The following is a 21,373-nucleotide window of genomic DNA, read 5'->3' as shown; positions in this document are numbered from 1 at the left end:
GAGAAGTGTAGTGGATGTTACCGTACTGTAGGTGACACAGCACTTACTGTTGTTCAGCCCTTGAACTTTGACCTTGTTGAGGTGGAGGGCGGACGCCACGGTGATGTTGAAGGGGCTCTTGGGGATGGGGTCGCCCCCGTGTGTGACCAAGATGGACAGGTTTCCCTGAGAGAGAGAAAGAACGAGAGAAAAGAGAAGAACCTGTTAGCATCTGCAGCCTAAACAGCGCGGCCACTATTCCAGACACACACAGCAGCCACGAACACCTCAGCAGGGCCAACACTGGACAAAAAACATCATGTTTAAAAAAACTTTAAAAAGCTAGTGTCTGGGCTGACATAAAACGCTAAGTTTAGTGCACCTGAGAAGACTAATTAGTGTAAATCAACTCATCTTCTCAAGTTCACTTCACTTACATGTCTAAGGCAGCCCAGACACGAACACTTCTTAAAGTTGAAACAAGAGGTTTCTTTTCAGGGTGCATTCACAGGACGGAGAACAGAAGAGAGGGAGGCCCAGGAGAGGAGAATGAAAGGATCGCCTCTCCTCCTGGTGTTCGTGTCTCCTCCTGGTGTTAGTGTCTCCTCCTGGTGTTAGTGTCTCCTCCTGGTGTTAGTGTCTCCTCCTTGCTTCAGCGCCTCCTCCCGGCTCACCTGCTGCAGGGCGGTGTACTTCACGGTGTAGGAGTAGTCGTGGTTGTCGATGATCTCGAAGTCCCGCACAGCCTCGCCCTTGGCCCCGCCGGTGAACTGCACGCTGGGCTGGGCCTTCCCGGCGCCCTTGGTGTAGATGGTGAAGTGCGTGGGCTTGCCCACCTCCACGCCTGTGACAGGCCACGGGGAACAGCGTTTAACATCGTCTTTAAGGCGTCCGCGTCACGGTGTACAGTACACACACTCCATACGGGAGGTCCGTCAGTGCACACACCTGCACTGTAACCTGCACTGTAACCACCTATAAAACCTGCACTATAACCACCTAACTCTCTTCAATATGTATGCAGTTCATGTTTAGTTCAAGCCTGGAAAACTAAGGTATTGCTACATGGAAAAACAATGTGAAAAAACATAAATACATAACTTTTTTTTTTTTTTCATGCAGACTAATGTGCTATAATGAAAGTATTTTAAATATTACTGGTGCTAATGTTGTCTGGCTAGTCACATGCCTCCATGGGATGGAAACGTGTGTTGCCAGGGTAACGGGGGGTGGGCTGGTGGGCTTACCAGTCTTGTTGAGCCCGGGGCCCTCGGCCCTGACCTTGCCCGCGTCGTGGGAGGGGTCCACTTTGATCTTGAAGGGGCTGGTGGAGATCTCCTGCATTAGCGAGAGAGGCCAGAGAAGGAGTGAGACATGTTTAGATTAAAAAAGCTAAACTGTACAAAATATGGGAGGGAAGACCAGGTTTCTCCAATAGCCTGCATGTGACTGATTAAAGATGGCTGCAGCTGGGGTTTCCCTGAGGGAGTTTGGGCTTCAGCAACCCATGGTCCTCCAGAGACCTGCTGCTTTTCTGCCCTCCCTAGGCATCAGGTGTGAAGCCAGACTGGCCAGTAGCTTTCCCAAACAACAACTCTACTTTCCCATTCCCCAAAAACATGGACTTTAGATGCTAGACCTTAGACTTAGAACTTCACCCAGTGGTTCCTCCCAGCCTGCTGAAAAAAACTGCTCAAGCTAGGTTTTGAAACAGCTGGTAGCTGGTAATATCAAGCTGGTCAGAGGAGTCCCAGGCTCTCACCTTCTCAGCGAACAGCACCATGATGGTGTATCGCCCAGCAGCCGGCGGGGTGTACTTCACGGTGAAGGTGTCGTTGTCGTTCTTGATGATGTCGAAGTCGATGTCCGCTTCCGCCGGGCCCACTACACCGGGAGCGCACTTGATCCCGATGCTGATGTCACCTGTGGGGCGAGGTGTGGTCAGTGAGAGAGAGAGAGAGAGCGGGAGGTGCAAGGCATCATGGGAAGTGTGGGAAAAGGCTGTTCATCGGTCAGGTCGCGCGGCCTCACCCTGCCCGGCCTCACTGCAGTCCACGGTGAAGTAGGTGGGCTCGTTGGCCTTCAGGCCCGTCTTCTCCACCCCTGGGCCGTACACCTTCACCTTCTCCGGGTGACTGCCCTCCCCGATGGCCACCTGTTGGGTTGAGGTCAAAGGTTGAGGTCAAAGGTGACAACTGTTCACTCACAGGGTGGGCCTGTGATGTAAAATACAGAGGGTCATCCAAACCACCCTGAACCATAGAGCTGCCACAGAATCTGTGCTGAAGCCCTCAAAGGTCATCGCCAGGGTGACCAGAACACCGCTAAGGTAAGGAGCTCTCCAATCGCTCACCCTGAAGGGGCTGTTGGGAATGTTGACCTCGCCCCAGGCGATGATGATGGTGTGTTTGATGGGCTTGGTTGGGATGTAGACGCAGATGTAGGTGCCGTCGCCTTTATCCGTGATCTGGATATCGATGGTGATTCCCTCAGCGTCCTGATTCGATGACAAAAAAACAGGTCTGTCAGTCAAACTCACCCTTCACTCAGAAAAGCAGTCCACCAAACTCCGCATTGGGACGTCCCGCCGGGTACCTGAGCGTAGATCTTCAGCTCGCCCTTCCCGGCTCTGCGGGCGTCGATGGTGAATTCGGCGGGTTTGTTCACGATGCAGCCGGTGGGGGCCAGGCCTGGGCCGAAGGCTTTCACCTGCACCAGGTAACACAGAGAGGGTGTGTGTGTTAGCGAGCAGCCAGCGCCAGGTAACACGGAGAGTTTCACGATTTGCCAATGGAATAAGAACATCTCACATCTCAAGCAAAGAGTAACATTTAACTGTTATTACGAGATTAAAACAGTTGTTAAGACGGTCACTGTTTGCAGTGTGGCTTCCCCCATACAGGTGTGGGCGTGGCTCACCTTCTCGGGGAAGCTGTCATTGGCTGCGGGGAGGATGTGGGCGATGAAGGGGCTGTCCTTGATGTCCTGGTCGTCACAGACGACGTGCACGGCGTAGTCGCCGGGCTCCGTGGGCCAGTAGCGCACGTCGCACGAGCCGTCGTCCTTATCGTCACACTCGATCTTCGCCTGGGACGGACCCTCGATGGAGAACCCTGCGGGGCCGAGACACGCCTCGGATCAGAACATGCACTGTGCTGACCGCTAAGCACACTGCATACTGTTTAGTGCATATCTTTTAGAAATGTGATGAGCACTGTCCTCCATACTTCCTACTATCCTCTATATGCACAATATTCAGCAAAACCTGGGAAAAAAAGTATATCCTCCTGGAATTTTAAGTCCACATTAAGATAAAAGTTTTGCCCACTTAACATTGTCACCGAGTGTACTCAACAACCCCACTCAACAGTAGGCAAGCGCACCGAGTCAGCCTTCTACATTCTGGCACATTCCGCTGCCGGCTCTGCATGCTGGGACTAAAGCCAAGAGGGTTTATCCATCACGACCCACAATCCCCCCCCCGGCTCGTGTGACTCACCCAGGGTGCCCACTTCCGTGCCGATGGCCTCCACCACGAAGTCGGCGGACTTCCCCACGCGTCCGGTCACCAGCCCCGGGCCCCAGGCCCGCACCTTCTGCAGCCCCGCCTCGGCGGCCACCTCCACCTCGAACGGGCTGCCGAGCAGCAAGGAGCCGCGTCAGAGAGCATTTCACACGGCCGCGCCACCACCCGCGCGGTGACCCCTCCAACACCCCGGGGGCCAAACCCACCAATAAGAGTCCCCGTGTTAACTGCGAGGTGCGATGTCGGCGTGCGTGCACAGCCTAGGTGTGGAATCTGGAAGCTGTTGTGGTGACCGACCGGTCTGTTGAACCCCCCCCCCCCCCCCCGCGGAATGTGTTGTGAAGTGGTTTGGGCCCATTCTCAGGAGCCCTTGAAATGTGGCAGCACTCATTGTTAGTTTGGAATTTTACCATCCAGTCCATTTTGGAGAATGTTAAAAGGGCAGCTCTTCCTGTGGTTACACCCTGTGGAATGCTGAGGTGGCAGTGGCCATTATATTGAACCCCTGTGGAATGTCGAGGTGGTAGTGGCCATTATATTGAACCCCTGTGGAATGCTGAAGTGGTAGTGGCCATTATATTGAACCCCTGTGGAATGCTGAAGTGGTAGTGGCCATTATATTGAACCCCTGTGGAATGCTGAAGTGGTAGTGGCCATTATATTGAACCCGTGTGTAATGTTGACGTGGTAGTGGCCATTTTACAGAGCCCCAGTGCAGGTGTGATGCCGTCCGTTGGATTCTCACCTGCGTGGAATGGCCTGGCCGCCCCAGGTGATGGAGACGGTGTATTTCCCGGGAGTGACGGGGTAGTAGTCACACTCGAACACGCCGTCTCCCACGTCACGCACCTTCACCGGCTCCTCTCCGCCTTCTGCAGACACAGAGCAGAGACTCTGAGAGAGTGTGTGTGTGTGTGTGTGTGTGTGTGTGAGTGTGTGAGTGTGTGTGTTCAGGTCCAGGTTCGACAGAGTGCTGGAAGCTCTGCAGAAAGTGGATAAACTGTCCAGCCAGCACGGGCTGAAAGACCTGTTATCGCCATCAAGCATTCTTTGGGTCTTATGTTCCACAGCGGTCGGCACCTTCAGTAACAATCACATTCCACGGCAGGGCGGACTCACTTGGGCCTTTCACCGACACTTTGAGCTCCCCGCTGCCCGCCCCCTTGGTGAACACCTTGAAGTCGGCCACCTCCTTCACCCGAACCCCCTTGGGCTGGAGGCCCCGCCCGGTGGCCCTGCAGACACTGGGGTTACAGGCTGGGAGGGAGAGAGAGAGAGAGAGAGAGAGAGGAGGGGGGGTTAGACAGGAGCCCAGCAGTGGAGACAGAAAGCTGGTGGAGCTGGCCGCTAGTCTGGTTGCGCTGCTGAAACCTGCTTCACAAAATAAAATCCTACACCATAAGACTAGAACCAGCCCAAAACATGGAAGGCCTTTCAGCTATGAAACCATCCAGACTGCTCCTACATCACAAACGCGTTACCGTCCAACTGAACAAGTCTGTCTAATACGTGGGTCCATAGATTTATCATCATGCATCTGCAGAATGAAGAATGGACATTGTGCTGGGAGAGAGAGCGGTATACTATATTACACACTGTGATCGCTGTTTGCATCCAACAGAAAACTGAATGATTGGAATCAATCTGTGGAAAGGAGCAGCGAGACCTTGTGAGGGTGAGGACGGGGGTTGGAGGAGCGGGGCTCATGGGTTGGGGTGAGAACGGGGCTCAGAGAGAGGAGTGAGAACGGGGTTCACCTTCTGAGATGTTGACGGTGAAGGGGCTCTTGGGGATCTGCTGGCCGGCGAAGGTGACGTGGATGGTGTGCGCTCCCTCCATCACGGGCCGGTAGGTGCAGCGGAAGGTGCTGTCGCCCTTGTTTTCCAGAACAATCTCCACCGTGTCCCGCTTGCCCTGAGGGTCTACGATGACCACGCTCACGTCCCCTGCTCCAGCACCTGGGAGACACACACGCGTTAGAGACTCACCTACACCCACTACAGAGCAGACCTGCGTCAAATACGTCATTGTTTAGGGATTCAAATACTTTTCTGTGCTCAACTGATCTCGCCTGTTCAATTGAGCCAACCAAGAAGGTGAAAGGATGGGGCTTGCACTCTTTAAGAGTATTTCATAGGTTCCAATAAATCCGACAAGCTCAGGAAGATTTAGAAAAGTATTATTATTTCTTTATTATTTGAATCCAAAACAATTGCGCATTTGACCGAGGTCAGAGGCATGATAGTTAATTGATGTGAGGCACCAGCTTATGGTGGGATGTGCCATACCTGCGGTGTAGATGTCGAAGTAGGTGGGCTTGTTAGCGACGTTGCCGACTGGCTCCAGGCCTGGCCCGCGCGCGGACACCTTGTTGGGGTCTCCCATGGCCTTGGAGATGTTCACCATGAAGGGGCTCTTGTCAATGTCCTGCCCGGCAAAGAGCACCTTCACCTGGGGGAGGAAAGGACATAAGTGTCAAGTCCCACGTCAAAGGTACGAGACAGGATCTGTAAAAAAATCTGTGTTCTTTATTCTGCAGAAGGAGAGTCCGTTCACACAACAAGATGTATGTTGCAAATGTGACTATGGCTATGGAGAGCACTGGGCAGGCATATCCATCCAGGTGTACATTTACATAGCATCCCAGAGTAAGAGTACTGGTCTCGGATCAGCTTTTCTTCTTGGTTATGATGAGAAAGGACAGGATACAGCCTGTAAAGGACAGGGGAATCCTGATCCTAGATCATATCATATATTGGTGTCGCAAAACTACCTTGTGAAGGCCCTCCACTTTGGGCACGTAGGTCACAGAGTAGGTCCGTTTTGGGTCGTTGTTGGGAACAACTTTGGCCTGGAGAGAAAAGAGAACGAAGACAGAGAATTAAATAAAGGTAGAATTCAGAACAGACATATTAAAGGTGCAGGTGTGCCGTAAATATATCTCCTCAGGATCCGAAAGGCCTGGTTCTGGCCTGGTTCTGGTCAGGTTCTGGCCTGGTTCTGACCCGCCTGCACCTTCAACGAGGAACCCACCTCCTCTGTGTGTCCCTCAGGGTCCTCCACATACACGATGACCTCGCCGAGCCCTGCCTCCCACGTCTCCACGGTGAAGTGGGCGGGCTTCAGCACGATGTTGCCATGGGGCTCGATGCCTGTGGGGGTGGGGGGGGGAGGGGCGGGGATAAGCTGCTTTAGTGTCACTGAAGGACGGGACACGCCCACAGGATGTTAGAAAGCACATCACTGCTTTCCACTTGCCAGACAAACCCCTCCGCAGGAGACTTGTAAATGAGACTTCAGTTACTTCAAATATTATTTGGGGTTATGATATTCAATTTGTCACAAGAGACACACATCTGAGGTAGAGTGGTGCATCTTTGACAGGGGTTGACTGACGACTGTGAGCGTATTTTACCTGGTCCGTAAGCTTTGGCCATATTGGGGTGCACTACTTTGGGGCGCAGAGGGGCACCGGGCTTCAGCTTGGCCTTGGGGAACTGGGACAGGTAGGTCATCACAGAGTGGTCGTCCACATTGGGGTCCACAATCTCCTCTGGAGCAATCACCTACAGGAAGTACACAGGCACACCAATGGGAATGCAGGGAGAGACCCAGGTCAAAGGTTACATACAGTAGCACCAATGGGTATGAGGGGAGAGACCAAGGTCAAAGGTTATATAGAGTTGCACCAATGGGAATGCAGGGAGAGGCCAAGGTCAAAGGTTATATACAGTAGCACCAATGGGTTTGCAGGGAGAGACCAAGGTCAAAGGTTATATGTGACCTGCTCACAAATGACTCAGTCCTGGAGGAGGTTAATTATATGAATTATTTACAGGAATAAAATAACTGAAAGCAATTTCCCACCCCCCTGCACAGCTCAATGGGTATTTCTCCTCAAAACCTTTCAAAGCCTTCTCTTCTCCATTAAAACAAATCAAAATGGATGTGTACATAAATACACCAGAACCAAGAGCAGGAAATTAGAGGCAGAACTGTGGGAATGTACAAGGATTTGCAGGGTCTTAACTGAGATCACACTGAGGCGGAGAGAACGCCAAAACAAACCACCGGCCTCAGCCGTGGGACTAACACCTCACACAGGAGAGAGGGAATTATGGAGAGAGGGAGGGATAAACAGACAGATGGAGAGAATTATGAAGGATGAGTGAAAAAGACAGGATGAGGATAAAGAGATAAAATGAAGGGATTCAAAGACAAGAGAGAAGAGAGGGAGGCGGGGCCATGGAGAGAGAGAAGGAGGGAATGAATAAGGAATGGAGAGACTGGAGGAGAGAAGGGAGAAGGGAGAGAGGGAGCGAGAACAGAGAAGGAGAAAAAGAGGGGGGGAGGTAGAGAGACGGAGAGTTGCCACTGCTACAGATTGCTGACAGTAATAAAGAGGAAATAGCTCCCATGATAGCCCATAAATGACAGATGCACTAGCATGTTTCGTGCAGTTAAATCTGTCGGACGTTTGTTCAACTCAACGCAGTCTCTGTAAAACGTGTTCTTGATTAGGCACAGTGTGCCGGGTCCGAACACAAAACCCCGAGCCAACAATGACAGAACCACTGACTCTGATACACGAGCAGCTGCTCCCACTCATAATGAGTCAAATCCTGCGGAATAAATGAAACGAACAAGTGCAAACACACTGCAATTCCAGTCATGAATATGTATATTCAGTGATTTATAACTGTCCTGTTTCTGAGCGTACTTTCCACCTGTCATATGGGATATCTTTCTTAGGGCGCCGGACGCAGTGTTCCGGCACGTTCTGCCAGGCCCAGCGTGGTGCCGCCCGCCTTAACGTCTCTGCCATGTCAGCTCTATACTGAGATAACGCCCCTGCAAACAGCTCACCAATCGGAATCGGCGGGTGAGTCACCCGTCCAATCAGCAGACAGAAGGCCTTTCTCAGTCGGTAAAGGACACACGACGCCCCTCCCAGCAGTGGGTCGCCCCTGGCGACGCACAGTGAGTGAGTGCAGCTGAACGAGGCAGGCGTGACTCTGCGCTCCTGCGATGATGTCATGGCGAACGGAGCCTTGGCTCTATATTTAACCCCCGTGTGGAAGCCGTGAGCTCCGCGCGAAAATAGAGCCCAGGAATTTAACATCTCCACAGGGCGAGCCCCCGGCCCCCAGCACGTCTTTCAGAGGAGACAGGAACATTAAAACCGCCTCATTAGAGAGATTCCTGCGAGAGCTGACTCCAGGCCCTCAGCATGCTGGGAATGTCCCCTCAGCCAAGGAGGACTGGGGGGGGGACTCAACCCTCCAAACATAGGACACCTCACCTGGAATAACAGGCTCTCTGCTCTGCCCTGTCTGATAGCCGCCATTTTGTCTGTCCCCTCGTGCTGAGGTTGTGTTGCAGTACACCATGTGACAGGCTGGACGTCATGTGATCTCAGGCGAGTGGGTGTGGCGCTCAGGCGTGCTTACCTGTGGCACGCCCAGCCAATCGTCGGCTTGCTGCATGGCTTCCCGGGCATTCTCCACGGGCTGGCTGGGGTCCCAGGTCTGCCAGTCAGGGCAGAGACCTGCAGGACAGGGGGAGGGGGGGTTCATTAAAACACACACACACCCAGACACACACTCACACAGCCACCATCACACAACACCGCTGTCACCTGCTCCTCTCTCCGCCCGCCGTCTCAGAGTGCCGCGCTCTCTCTCACACACACGCAGGCGTCCGCGGCTACGGACCGCGCCAGCCCCCAAAGAGGATTAGCACCATGTGACCCCTGCACTGCGTGGGGGGCTAACCCAGCCAGCGCTGGGCCAGACCACAGCCGCAACGCTCGGCTAACGCTCGGCTAACGCTGCGACAGCGCTGAGAGAACGTTCCACACGCCTGTAGAGCGTGGATAGGGGGTTTTTCCGTGTGAGTGACACTTTCTTCACAACGCAACTCTGTCGTAGACCCATATTTTTATTTAAAAACCAGTTGTGTGCACCTTACTCATGGACCAATGCAGGTACGGTCTGCTGACACTGTCTGTTTTTACATATCATATAATACTGTATATATATATATATATATATATACGTGTATAATATATAATATGTGGTATTTAGTATTCAGTTACGATGCGGGAAGCAAAGCAGTCGTCCTCACTCAGTTATACCTGCAGGAACAGCAGATAGGCTAGTCGTGTAATTACAGCTGAAATTAGGTCACTAATCCGCAGGGCAGTCGAGGGTGTGTGTGGAGCGAACGCAGAGGGCCTGGCGTGTGATTGGCCGGGCTCACTCTCACACACAGGGGATTGAGTGTTATCCCCCGTGCTGATCCAGCGGGATGAGTGTGTCTGTGGGCAAGAGCAGCGGTATGGAGCAGGACACAGGAGAGGCTGTGATACCAAAACGTGCCTGAAAAGGTACAAATGCTTGTCACTGGCACATAAAACTGTAGCAACATATAATTAATTTGTACCTTTTTTGCAGGGAAAACTTACTCATTTGTACCCCCAAGAGAACATTACAGTACTTTCGGCGTACATATGGAAAATGTGATTCTTGAAGAAGCAAAAGTGTGCCTCCACCGTCGCTGTATTTCTGAGAGTGTTGAGCCTTCTGTTAGTCCCGTATGTGGCAGGTTTATAGACACATAACTGCCACTCTCTGCACCCACTCCTTGTTGCCCGTTGTACCCAGCTAGCCACAAGTATGAGATTAAAAAAAACTTTTTAAAAGTTGTGAATATATCATTTATCATCATGGGTCATGTTTTATTGTGTGATCAGGATGATTCTAAAGCGTAGCTGGAAAGATGTGATCTTGAGGCGGATAGAAAAACAATAAATAAACCTCTACGACGCTGTTATCGGGTGCGCCTTCACCGCGGTGCTGTAGAACACCGTGATCGGGCCGGAGGCCCCGCTGAAGGCAGGGCACGGCTCCAGGAGACGCATTACTGTGAGCGGGGCCCCGGGCCCTTCAGCTCCGGGGGTTTAACGCACCGATTCATCACCCCCATCGTTACTGCAGTAATCACAGCGCCAGGCTGCGGGCTACAGACCCTGTATGGTCAGGACTGCAGCCCTGCTCTGGCGTGGGCAGTGTCAGCCCCGCTCTGGCGTGTAAACACCGCGGGCCTGGCCCAGCTCCACAGAAGGTACGCGAGACAGAGGCGCCCCGGTCGTGTAAATAAAGGAACGCACACACACCCCCCCACCCACGCATGAATCCGGCCGCGAGTTCACAGAGCCGCGTGGTGTTTCCATCTCGTTTCCCCTGGAAGCATTCCCCCCCGACACGAGCGCCAACGAGATCTACGGTGGGAAATTGTCCCCGTTGTAATATTTGAGATGTTTGATATTTTGATATTGCGCCCTCAAGCCGTGAACAGAGGACAGTTTGACGAGGACCAGTTACGGTCAACGATCCTCTTTCGGGGATTACTCCTGCACGACGGCGGGGTTGTGCTATCGGCGCATGTTGTGGTGAGGAGTGAATTCCGCGGGAGTTAAAGTTTTGGGTCTCCTCCTCCCGATAAGGTCCCGTTCTCCGAATCTCCGCCGGGCAGCTCCTTCATCACCCGGCAGACGCTCTGTCAAAGGGAGGCCTGCCCAAATTTGGAGCTTACGCGGAGAGAAAGGCTAAAAGCGAAACGCAGGCCCGGCCCGGGAGTCATGACGAGCCTGGGCCTGGAGTTATGGCGGGCCCCCCGGGGGGCTGCACTCGATCTGGGGCAGCTGTTGGGGAGCCTCCCATGGGCCGGGGCCTCCGGGTTCTCCTGCCTCTCCGCCAAGTTTAAATATCAGCCCCCTTTAATCTCCCCGTGTCCCCTGCCAGGGGTCGTGTGGAGGAAGCGGCTGCTTTAGATTAGCGCGGGCTGCTATGAATCATGGGAGTTTTGGAGCGGGCCGCTCCTGGATCACGCTCAGCCCAGCGTGTGATCACCCCCAGCCCTTACAAGGCCTGAGATCCCCCTTCTCTGCAACAATGACCTCATGTGTGAACGGCTCGTTCGGTCGCCTCCCGGGAAACAGGGGGATGGAATCTGCACTCTAAACACAGCCCCCTGTCACGCCGAGGTCTGTGACATCACAATGAGGTCACCACTTCCAATCTGCTCATGTCATCGGACAGTGCCGTGACCTTTGCCCTTTGTTCACTGCGGCTTGACAGATCTCTGAACCGGTGGATGTGTAAGAACTTTCACGCCTGAATGGTCAGCAGCAAGGGCTGCTAGCTTTAGCTGACGTACCGTTAATGCCTACTGAACTAGCGCTGGATCAATTTAATTGTGTATCACAGTAGGGGGAGCTGATTCTGGATCAGTGCTTACCGGGGGCGCAGTTGTCTACCAGGGCACCCAGGGCCTTGCCGTCCCTCCAGTCCTTGTTGAAGTTGTTGATGGGCAGCTGCGGGACCTTGTTCTGGATCCAGCCCAGGAGCCTCTGCTTGGGCGTCAGCTTCTTCAGGTCTTCGTCCTCCTCATCGTCCCACATGGGCATGGAGATGGAGTAGTGCAGGATCAGCGTCCAGATCATGCCCAGGATCAGCTTCAGGTTCCCGTCCACAATGGCCTTGGAGTCTGAGGGACAGAGACACAGTGTTACAACTGACCCGCTGTCTGAGGGACAGAGACACAGTGTTACAACTGATCCGCTGTCTGAGGGACAGAGGCACACAGTGTTACAACTGATCCGCTGTCTGAGAGATAGAGACACACATTGTTCCTACTGACCCGCTGTCTGAGGGACAGAGACACACAGGGGCAGTGTTACTATCGACCCGCTGTCTGAGGGACAGAGGCACACAGTGTTACTATCGACCCGCTGTCTGAGGGACAGAGGCACACAGTGTTATGACTGACCCGCTGTCTGAGGCACAGAGCCACACAGGGGCATGATGGATCCAGAGGCCTAAGCCACTGCGAGAATCGGGACTGTGTGAAAATGTTGCTTTTGGTCCCAGTCCAGCACATTTACCAGATACTTTGGGCCAGAGGCCAGAAAGACACTATACGCAGAGAAGTACAGTGGGCAGTTTTTCATAATTATAATACGGTTCTCCTCATCATAGGGAGCGTAACCAATGCAGGGAGCAGGCCGGTGCTTTTAGTGACATTCCCGGGAGGTCTGGCCCCTGAGAAAAGCCAATCCTCCAATCACACGTGTGGACAAGGCTGTCATTGCCTGCCAGTGGTCTGGCTCATATATTCTGTGGGCGATTACAGCAATGAATTACAATCCTGGAATGGTCCGACAGCTTCAAGGAGCAGTATTTTAGCAGGGAGTGGTGTAGCTAAGGGCTGCACAGCGTGGACTAGGAGAGGGCGCTGATCTGCTGGACTGACTGACGGTTCTCTCAGGAATCTCTGAGCTCATCCAGCCGGGATGGGGAAAATCTGGGAACGATAAGTGCACAGCGGGATAGCCGTGACTGTCTGGCATCTCCTCTCGATCAGCAGCAAATTACGGCCTGGAGGAGCAGGCGTGTTTTCACATTAATCGATCAATGAATGATAGAAAACACACCACATACCAGCAGTGCGGCGCTCCAGGAGCGGAGTCTGACAGCCCTAGTTTAGGTGACAGACACACAGAAGCAGGGAGAGGCGTTCTTTCTCACTGAGGTAACAGATAGTGGCCCGAACAAAGAAGTATGAACAAAGAACTCCAGAAGAACTTCCTTCAGGGTTATTAGAATCTATCTGTCCCTCTCTCCCTCCCTCCCTCCCTCTCTCCCTCTCTCCTTCTCTTCCTCTCTCCCTCTCTCCCTCCCTCCCTCTCTCCAGTATTTGTTTGGTCGTCCGGGGCAACCCTGTCGGCCTCTATCTGGAACGAGCACAGACTGTAGCATTTCTCCGAGCGGAGCTGAAGACGACGTGTTCTTCAGACAGCTGTGTGTTATTACATAAAGCGCCACTGGCCCCAGATCACACTTCAGTCCGTTCCTCTCTTCCTCAACCTGACACTCGCAGGAAGAGACAGAACGTTGGCCTGAGCGCGGGGGCCTGGCTGTCCTGTCCTCTCCATGACTCTCCGTACAGCAAATCTGCTTTCGGGGGAACAATGCCCCCAAATGTCCGTGAACGAGCCCACCTGTGGATTCATCTATCCACCGCCCACTGCCCACCCCCTCAGCTGTGCTGACGGGCTCAGCAGCTGCATAAATATTGGGACAGTAACCCAACCTGCCCAGCGCTGACCCCCCAGGGCCGACACAGACCGAGGGGCCGGTTATTTTCAGCACCACATAAATCACTGGCCAGAAGGACGTCACCTGCACCTTTTAAACATTTACAGCCTATTCTACTTTCAAGGACTGGACCGCTCTCTGCACACAAGGCACGCACACACCCTGGCTCCCAGCCAGGCCTGTCATACAGCCTCACAGGCAGACTGGATGGAGCATGTCCACCACCTTTGAGCTTCAGAAGAGCTTTATGAAACGCCTCATAGAGATGAGAGATGAGCGTCTCACTGCAGATGAGCCAGTGTGTCTCTCACACATAATAACATCCTACGGGTCGACTGCATGGGAGAACTACTCATCTCCAACACCCTGAAGGTTGGCGGATGTGGGAACTGAGGGGCTGGGGAGCAGATTTGGGGGTGTGGGGAGATGGTATTTTGGGTGTGGGGGTGAAGGAGCTGGTCTGGGGGTGGAAGTAGGTCGTTTGGGGCTGTGGGGTGTTGGTTTGAGTTGAAGGGAGCTGGTTTGGAGGTTTGGGGTTGAAGGAGCTGGTTTGGGGTATGGGGGTGAAGGAGCTGGTTTGGGGGTATGGGGGTGAAGGAGCTGGTTTGGGGGTATGGGTAGCAGATTTGTTTGGGGCTGATGCCAGAAAAATCTGCTGCGTCAAAGAACAGTTGAGAAACTGGGAGGGGTCTTAGCCACTGAACCCCCCCACCCCATCCGTAGGGCTGGGATACCGATGACATCATCACTCAGCTCCTAACAGCCGGATTCACTTGACACCCCCGGACTGTGAAAACAACCCCACCCCCTAAGGCACTGCCCCCTCGACAGGCTCCGACCTTGAACCCCAGGACCTCACCCTCACCGCTGCGCTCCAGACACCCGATAGCGCAAAACAACCGTCCGCTCAATTAGGGACCGAGCGCAAACAAGCCTCAGATCCCACGGCTGCGCTCTCCTGACTGAGGAACGTGTTTTTCACTCCGCTCACACCAGAGAAGTATGGGAGAGCGGGGAGAGAGCCAGAGATGGGGAGAGATCACCAGGGAAACCAGGAAAACTCAACAACAGTTCAGCCTGTCTGCACTGACCCAGCTGAACTCCAGTGTTCAGCCTGTCTGCTCTGACCCAGCTGAAGAAAAACATTTCTGCAATGTTGAGGAGAGGTTCTGAGGGCGTTATAAGCGAATAGGCGTATCAGCGGTCCCAGGGTGCATCTGGAGCACCCTCCGTGAGCGCTGCAGTTCACACAGAGGCGTCACCCTCCCCTGCTCTCCCCTGTGAACATGACCTCTGACCCTGCCGCCCGGCCAAGCTCAGCGCTACACTGTGAGATTCCCCTGGTCTGAGGTCACCTCTCTCCTCAGCGAGACCGCCAGTGATGTCACCCTAACCCCACACCATCTAAACACTGCGTGTGTGGGTGTGTGCGTGCGTGTGTGTGCGTGAGGTCGTCTCTCTCCTCAGCTGGACAGCCAGTGATGTCACTCTTACCCCACACCCCTGTGTGTGTGTGTGTGTGTGTGTGTGCGTGCACTTATTATACTCTGGGGTGAAACTATTTCATTATCCTCTCAAATGCCGTTTTAAATCACATATTGCAATGTACTGGCTTCAGAATCTCATATGTGGTAATCCGTCACGTGTGAATTAGTTGTCACAGCAAACATAAACTGCATTTTAATGAATGTAGAATTTTTGAATGTTGAATGTCTCCATAATGGCAGGGGATGAACACAAGGCCTCAGATACATCCTCGCAGACTTAGCTGTGACAAATGAAAGTTCTGACAGCAATTACCTCGGGTGAACGGGAGCACAGCTAAGGAACGAAATGTAAACAGGTTCCACGGTCATCCTGTGTGACCGTACGAGTGCCCACAGCCAATAAACATGGCTAATCCACGCCTGCCTGTTTATTTACACTGCAATAACGCAGGCATCAGGGCTATAAAGTAGTAATTACACATGTAGTAGGGTGTTATAAAGTAAAGTAGGGCCCAGCACCCAGACCGGAGGAAATGAAACAGACTGTGAAATCAGAGCTGGGAAACGTCGGCCATTTTGTCACTCCTCCAGCCGGCCTCAGATGACCCGTCCGGCCGCGTCCCGGCCCATAACGCTTCGCGCTCAGCGCCGCGCGGAACGCAAGGCCCGTCCAACGGGACGAGCCCGACTCCACTTTCCAGAACGCGGGCCAGAGCGTTCCCCGGACCCCGGGCGGGGGTGGGGAAATGCGAGCTGGCACCTCCGAGACCCAGAGAATCCAAATAAGAGCGGTTTTAAATCTCGAGAAGCAGGTTCTGTGTCAGTCGTAAAGCGCCGAGCCAAAACCACAATATCAAACACGTCTCAGGACGCAGAAGTGAATCTGCACAGGGTGGATAAAAACCCAACAATGTCTACCTATAAAACATAATATAGCTGCATAAGAGCTGAATTTTAATATCGCACAACTCCTTTGGGGATTCGGAAAGGAAATGAGTTTTTGTTACAGATAGGCTGCCCTGGTCACTTCGTTGGAAGTTTAAAACGTCAGACCACCCTGATCCAGGACCACGTTTGGATGAGACAAACACACATTCCTAACTTGTCTCCGAGGTGTAAGTTGAAAAATATTTGGCATAAAAATGTAAACTGCAGACTGCCTTGTGAGAGGTTGAATACCCTATTAAGGCTGCACTCCTTTCCCTGGTGCTTTTACAGCAGTCCCGCATGAGGGGGTAATCTCATAAGGAGAGACAGAAGGTCCCGCATGAGGGGGTAATTTCATAAGGAGAGACAGAAAGTCCCGCATGAGGGGGTAATCTCATAAGGAGAGACAGAAGGTCCCACATGAGGGGGTAACTTCATAAGGAGAGACAGAAAGTCCCGTATGAGGGGGTAACTTCATGAGGAGAGACAGAAAGTCCCGCATGAGGGGGTAACTTCATGAGGAGAGACAGAAAGTCCCGCATGAGGGGGTAACTTCATTAGGAGAGACAGGGAACGGGGGCTCAGTGATAAGCCACTTGTTGGCTCCCACTCTCTCTGCATCTCTGACATTGCAGGGGGGTGCAGGTCTGGAACATTCCTCCAGGCTGACTGCCTCTAACACACGGTAACAATTACAGACACTGCTGCAGGGGAAACAGAGAGTGAGAGAGACAGGCAGACAGACAGACGGACAGAGACGGAGAGGGCAAAATAAACCCTTCCTTATTTCAGACGGAAGGAAGACTGACGTCCGCTGGATGCTGGGAAACATGTGGATGGCTACATCTCCACAACAGACACAAAACTCACAGCGACACAACTAGCCCCACTGTGCCCATTCCCTAGTATACCTGCTTCAGGGATTGTGGGATTGTGCTGCTACACACCGCACCCCCTCAAGCGAGGATTAATCTGTGTGAACCGCTTCAGTGACAGTTTGTGTAACACCAGGGGGTTAACAGGGCAAAACAGCTGATGCTGCCACCTGTTTGGGCCTTCAAGTCAGACACCATTATGCCCCGCTCCCTCCTCCCCCTCCCTCCTCCCCCTCCCTCTCCCCCCCCCCTCTCTCTCTCTCTCTCTCTCTCTCTCTATTTTTATGGCAAAGGCCATGCAAAAAGCTTTATTTCAAAAGTTTGCCTGCCTGCCAGCCTGTCTAACTGCCAGCCTGTCTGTCTGTCTGTCTGTCTGTCTGTCTGTCTGTCTCAGTCAGAGACCCCTCCAGTGTGCGGCAGTGATTGACAGCCACCATGTGGGCTGAGTGAAGCAGGCAGCTGCAGCAGGGGCCTGTCAATCAGCACAGAGTTCCTCCCCCCTGACCCCGCCCCCTCCTGCCCTCTCACTCTCGTTCTCCCACTCTCTCTCACTCTGTCACCGACACCTGCACATTATCACACCATCATCCAGCACAGCCAAGAACCACAATAGTGCAGGAGCACAGAGCTGAGAGAGGGGAGAGAGGGGGGGAGAGAGAGAGAGAGGGGGAGAGAGAGAGAGAGAGAGGGGGAGAGAGACAGAGAGGAGAAGGGGGAGAGAAGGGGGGAGAGAAGGAGGGAGAGAGGGAGAGAGAGATGAAGAGAGAGAGAGGGAGAGAGAGAGAGGGAGAAGGAGAGAGAGATGAAGAGAGAGAGAGGGGGAGAGAGAGGGAGAAGGAGAGAGAGATGAGAGAGACAGAGAAGAGAAGGAGGGAGGGAGAGAGGGAGAGGGAGAAGCAGAGAGAGATGAAGAGAGAGAGAGGGGGAGAGAGAGGGAGAAGGAGAGAGAGATGAGAGAGACAGAGAAGAGAAGGGGGGAGAGAAGGAGGGAGGGAGAGAGGGAGAGGGAGAAAGAGGGTAAGAAAGGGAGACAGAAAGAGAGACAGAAAGAGAGAAAGAGGGAAAGAGTAAAGGAGGGAGGGGGGAGAGTCAGAGAGAGACAGAGAAGGAGGAGAGAAAGAGATAGAGAGAGAATGCTGTGCAGAGCTACTTCTATGAGGAAGTTCAGGGTTGTCTAAGTTTCACAGGAAATTACTGCCAAGTGAAAGTGTTTGACTGTTTATTACCTCACGGTCAAACGACTGCACACAGGTACGAGCTGATATGAGTGAGTGTGTGTGTGTGTGTGTGTAACTGGACTCGGTTGTTAAAGGTGGCATTTCGAGGACGGTGGCCAGCCGTGGTCAGAGGGTGATGATCGCCCCTCTCCCAAATTTTATTTCCTGACGGGAGTCTCCAGAGAGGGGAGAGGTGGCTTTCCGTTCTGACAACACCCGACACCCGACACCCTGCCCTACACTGGGGTATCCATGGCAGCTGCCCTTCCACAGAGTCACCCGCTGTGTGTGTGTGTGTGTGTGTGTGTGTGTGTGAGTGTGTGTGTGTGCGTGCGTGTGTGTGCGTGCGTGTGAGTGAGTGTGTGCGTGTGTATGCACCTGTGTATCCATGTGTGCTCGTGTGTACGCATGTGTACCCGTGTGAGTGCGTGCGTGTGTGTGTGTGTGTGCGCGTGTGTGTGCATGTGAGTGTGTGTGTGTGCGCACGAGTGTATACATGTCATCCACAATGTCCTTTTACATGCCAGAACACTCACTGACGTGCCACTGCAATTTTATCACGCTGCATTATGGGTAGACACTGAGCACCAGGATCTGAAGGCTGGGAAGCTCCCACCACAAAAACCTCCTCTCGACCCGTGTGTCTCTAACTCCAGTCCTGGAGGGCCGCAGTGTCTGCAGGTTTAACTCCAGTCCTGGAGGGCCGCAGTGTCTGCAGGTTTAACTCCAGTCCTGGAGGGCCGCAGTGTCTGCAGGTTTAACTCCAGTCCTGGAGGGCCGCAGTGTCTGCAGGTTTAACTCCAGTCCTGAAGTGATTTACTTTCAATCCTCAGCCAAATTTGAGAAACAGGTACAATATGTTTCTCATTGCAGATTATACCATCACTGATCCATTAAATTGTTTTATTTTATTTTATTTTGACTGATTGCTTTGCATGCATGACTACGGCTTTCACATAACCAATTCAGCATAAATATCACAGACATCCATCGAGCACCTGTGCACAGTCATACATACTGTCACACACACACACACACACACACACACACACACGCACGCACACACACACACACTCACACACACACACACACACACACACTCGCACGCACGCACGCACACACGCACACTCGCACACACGCACACACGCACACACACACACGCACACACACTCACACACTCACACACACACACACACACGCCCCATGGTTAAACGGAGCTAATCCTCCGCACATTTGTCAGGTTGTGACACAGTTACTGAGGTGTTTGCACACCTGACTGCCTGGGCCGAATCAAACTGCCACAGCAGGCCACAGGGGCAGCTGCAGGGCCCGTCCTGCACTGGGAGGGTCTCCAGGACACCCCAAAACACCCCCCAGCCCCTCCCTGTCCCCTGCCCCCGCAACCCTCAGGCCAACAGTGGGACAGGGACCTGAGATAAAACAGCTGGAGCTCACAGAGCCAGTGTGCTGCCTTCATCAATGCCGAAGAGGAGAACTGAACAGCATCAGTGCATTACAATGCAGCGCCTCAGCATGTGATGAAGATGCTGGTGATGATGATGATGGTGGTGGTGATGACAGCGTGAAAAGATTAATGGGAAGATTATGGTGTCACTAATCACAATCAGATCTGCCTCCTGCACATTCCTTTAACCTCAGTCACACAGGGGCTGTTGTTCGACTCTAATGACAGCTGCCTCCACCAGGACATCAGCGACAGGGCACTTCCCTAAATCACACCCCTGCCGTCCTACAGCAGACACCACATGCTCCAGCAGGACCACGGCCAAGGAGGGGCAGAGGGTCACTGCTCTGACCGTTTCTGGAGCCAGAGGCCTCTGAGATAAATATGTAAATACGTCATATTATTCTACATTTATTAAGACAAATATCTTCCGCGCTATGGCCCTCTTCAAATCATGTCTACACAACACCGCTAAACCTTCAAACCAAAGCAGCAGATTAACTATAATCCGTTAAAATTAACAACATTAAACGGCAGGTAAAGCATAAAATTGTATAAAGCAACGTGTCTATTTAACGCGCTATAGTACATTAAAAAGAATGCAAATGTGCCAAATGAAGTTGGCCCCGTGCGCAATGGCCATGCAGAAACTTTTCACCTTGACCCGTATGAGGCTAATGCGAGGTTTTCATTCTGTGCCATTCGAGCTGGACTGGTTTGCGCTCGACGCGCAATGACTCAAACACGCCCTCTAACACGCTCCGGGGGAACATAACCGCAGTTTCAAATCGCCGAGAAAGAAAAAAAACGAACTTACTCTGAGCTCACAGCGACTTATGAGTAAAACACAACGACACCGTGCGAGGTTTGGAGCCGGACGGCGCTTACCTATGGAGACCAGTTTGATGCGTTCTCGCTCCAGGAATTCCAGCGCCACCGACACATTTTCCAGTTTCATCTGCCTGAAATTGGGTCTCGTGTGGTATTTTCTGTACATTTTCTTCTGACTTAAAACCTCCAGGAGACTGACGAGCTTGAGCCCGTCGCCCAGGTCTTTTTGGAGGTCGTTTATCGTCTTGTTTACGCATTTCAGGTGTTCGTTGCACCACCTGGTGAAGGTGTTTTGCTGGATCTTCTTCCAGGGCGCATCCTCCGCCAGGTCCTTTTCCGTGGCAGGCATCTCGTCTTCCTGGTCGTCCCCGTTATCGGTGCCCTGGTAGTACTCAGGCTGCTGCTGCTGGTCGTAGTACGTGTTATGGCTCATGTTTTACGTTTGTTCGTCCCTTTTTATACCGTAATCCGCGAGACCAGTGTGTGAAATTTACCGCACGAGTGGGAACGCACAACAAAAAAAAAAGTTTTCGCAGGGCAATGCCAGGCGCGCGCTCGCAGTGAAAAGTTCAGAACTTAGAAGAAAAAAAGAGAAGAGCGAGAGTTGGGTGGGGGTCTATTCGGATATACTCGTTAGGAGGGTCCGGGCTTGTCAAACCAAGCACTTCTGTCAGCAAAATGATAAATTAATCCGATTTTTGTTACCAGCCGCAGTCAGTTCCCGTTTTTAATTGACGGTAGCCTGAGAAATGTAGAAGCTTCTTCTTAACAGGCAGTTTATCAGAAGGATAAGTCGTTAGACTTTGAAGAAGGAAGGCTCAGGAGCGACGCGGAGAAAAGACTTGCTGTCACAGAGAGAGAGAGCACCGGAGCGGAGTTGTCCAGCGACTAAATGAAGCGAAGGAG

General features: G+C 52.8%; 1 protein-coding gene across 1 annotated transcript in view; it reads right to left on the bottom strand.

Annotated features, from left to right (window-relative positions):
• The window catches only part of LOC133119411 (filamin-C-like), a 39,410-nt gene extending 18,037 nt beyond the window's left edge, over window positions 1-21,373 (bottom strand). The window contains exons 1-19 of the mRNA XM_061230002.1: window positions 20,525-21,373; window positions 11,807-12,055; window positions 8,956-9,053; window positions 6,921-7,071; window positions 6,539-6,657; window positions 6,279-6,356; window positions 5,794-5,956; window positions 5,263-5,463; window positions 4,625-4,762; window positions 4,251-4,377; window positions 3,479-3,615; window positions 2,899-3,092; window positions 2,575-2,688; window positions 2,333-2,476; window positions 2,011-2,134; window positions 1,742-1,902; window positions 1,227-1,317; window positions 654-823; window positions 48-165 (exon numbers count right to left, since the gene is read on the bottom strand). Coding sequence (XP_061085986.1) covers window positions 48-165; window positions 654-823; window positions 1,227-1,317; window positions 1,742-1,902; window positions 2,011-2,134; window positions 2,333-2,476; window positions 2,575-2,688; window positions 2,899-3,092; window positions 3,479-3,615; window positions 4,251-4,377; window positions 4,625-4,762; window positions 5,263-5,463; window positions 5,794-5,956; window positions 6,279-6,356; window positions 6,539-6,657; window positions 6,921-7,071; window positions 8,956-9,053; window positions 11,807-12,055; window positions 20,525-20,900 — 2,953 coding nt within the window. The 5' untranslated portion in view covers window positions 20,901-21,373. The remainder of the gene's footprint in view (window positions 1-47; window positions 166-653; window positions 824-1,226; window positions 1,318-1,741; window positions 1,903-2,010; window positions 2,135-2,332; window positions 2,477-2,574; window positions 2,689-2,898; window positions 3,093-3,478; window positions 3,616-4,250; window positions 4,378-4,624; window positions 4,763-5,262; window positions 5,464-5,793; window positions 5,957-6,278; window positions 6,357-6,538; window positions 6,658-6,920; window positions 7,072-8,955; window positions 9,054-11,806; window positions 12,056-20,524) is intronic.

Source organism: Conger conger, chromosome 19 (genome assembly GCF_963514075.1).
Source record: "Conger conger chromosome 19, fConCon1.1, whole genome shotgun sequence".
In the NCBI taxonomy this organism is placed as follows: domain Eukaryota; kingdom Metazoa; phylum Chordata; class Actinopteri; order Anguilliformes; family Congridae; genus Conger; species Conger conger.
This window is presented reverse-complemented; position numbering and strand designations above follow the sequence as displayed.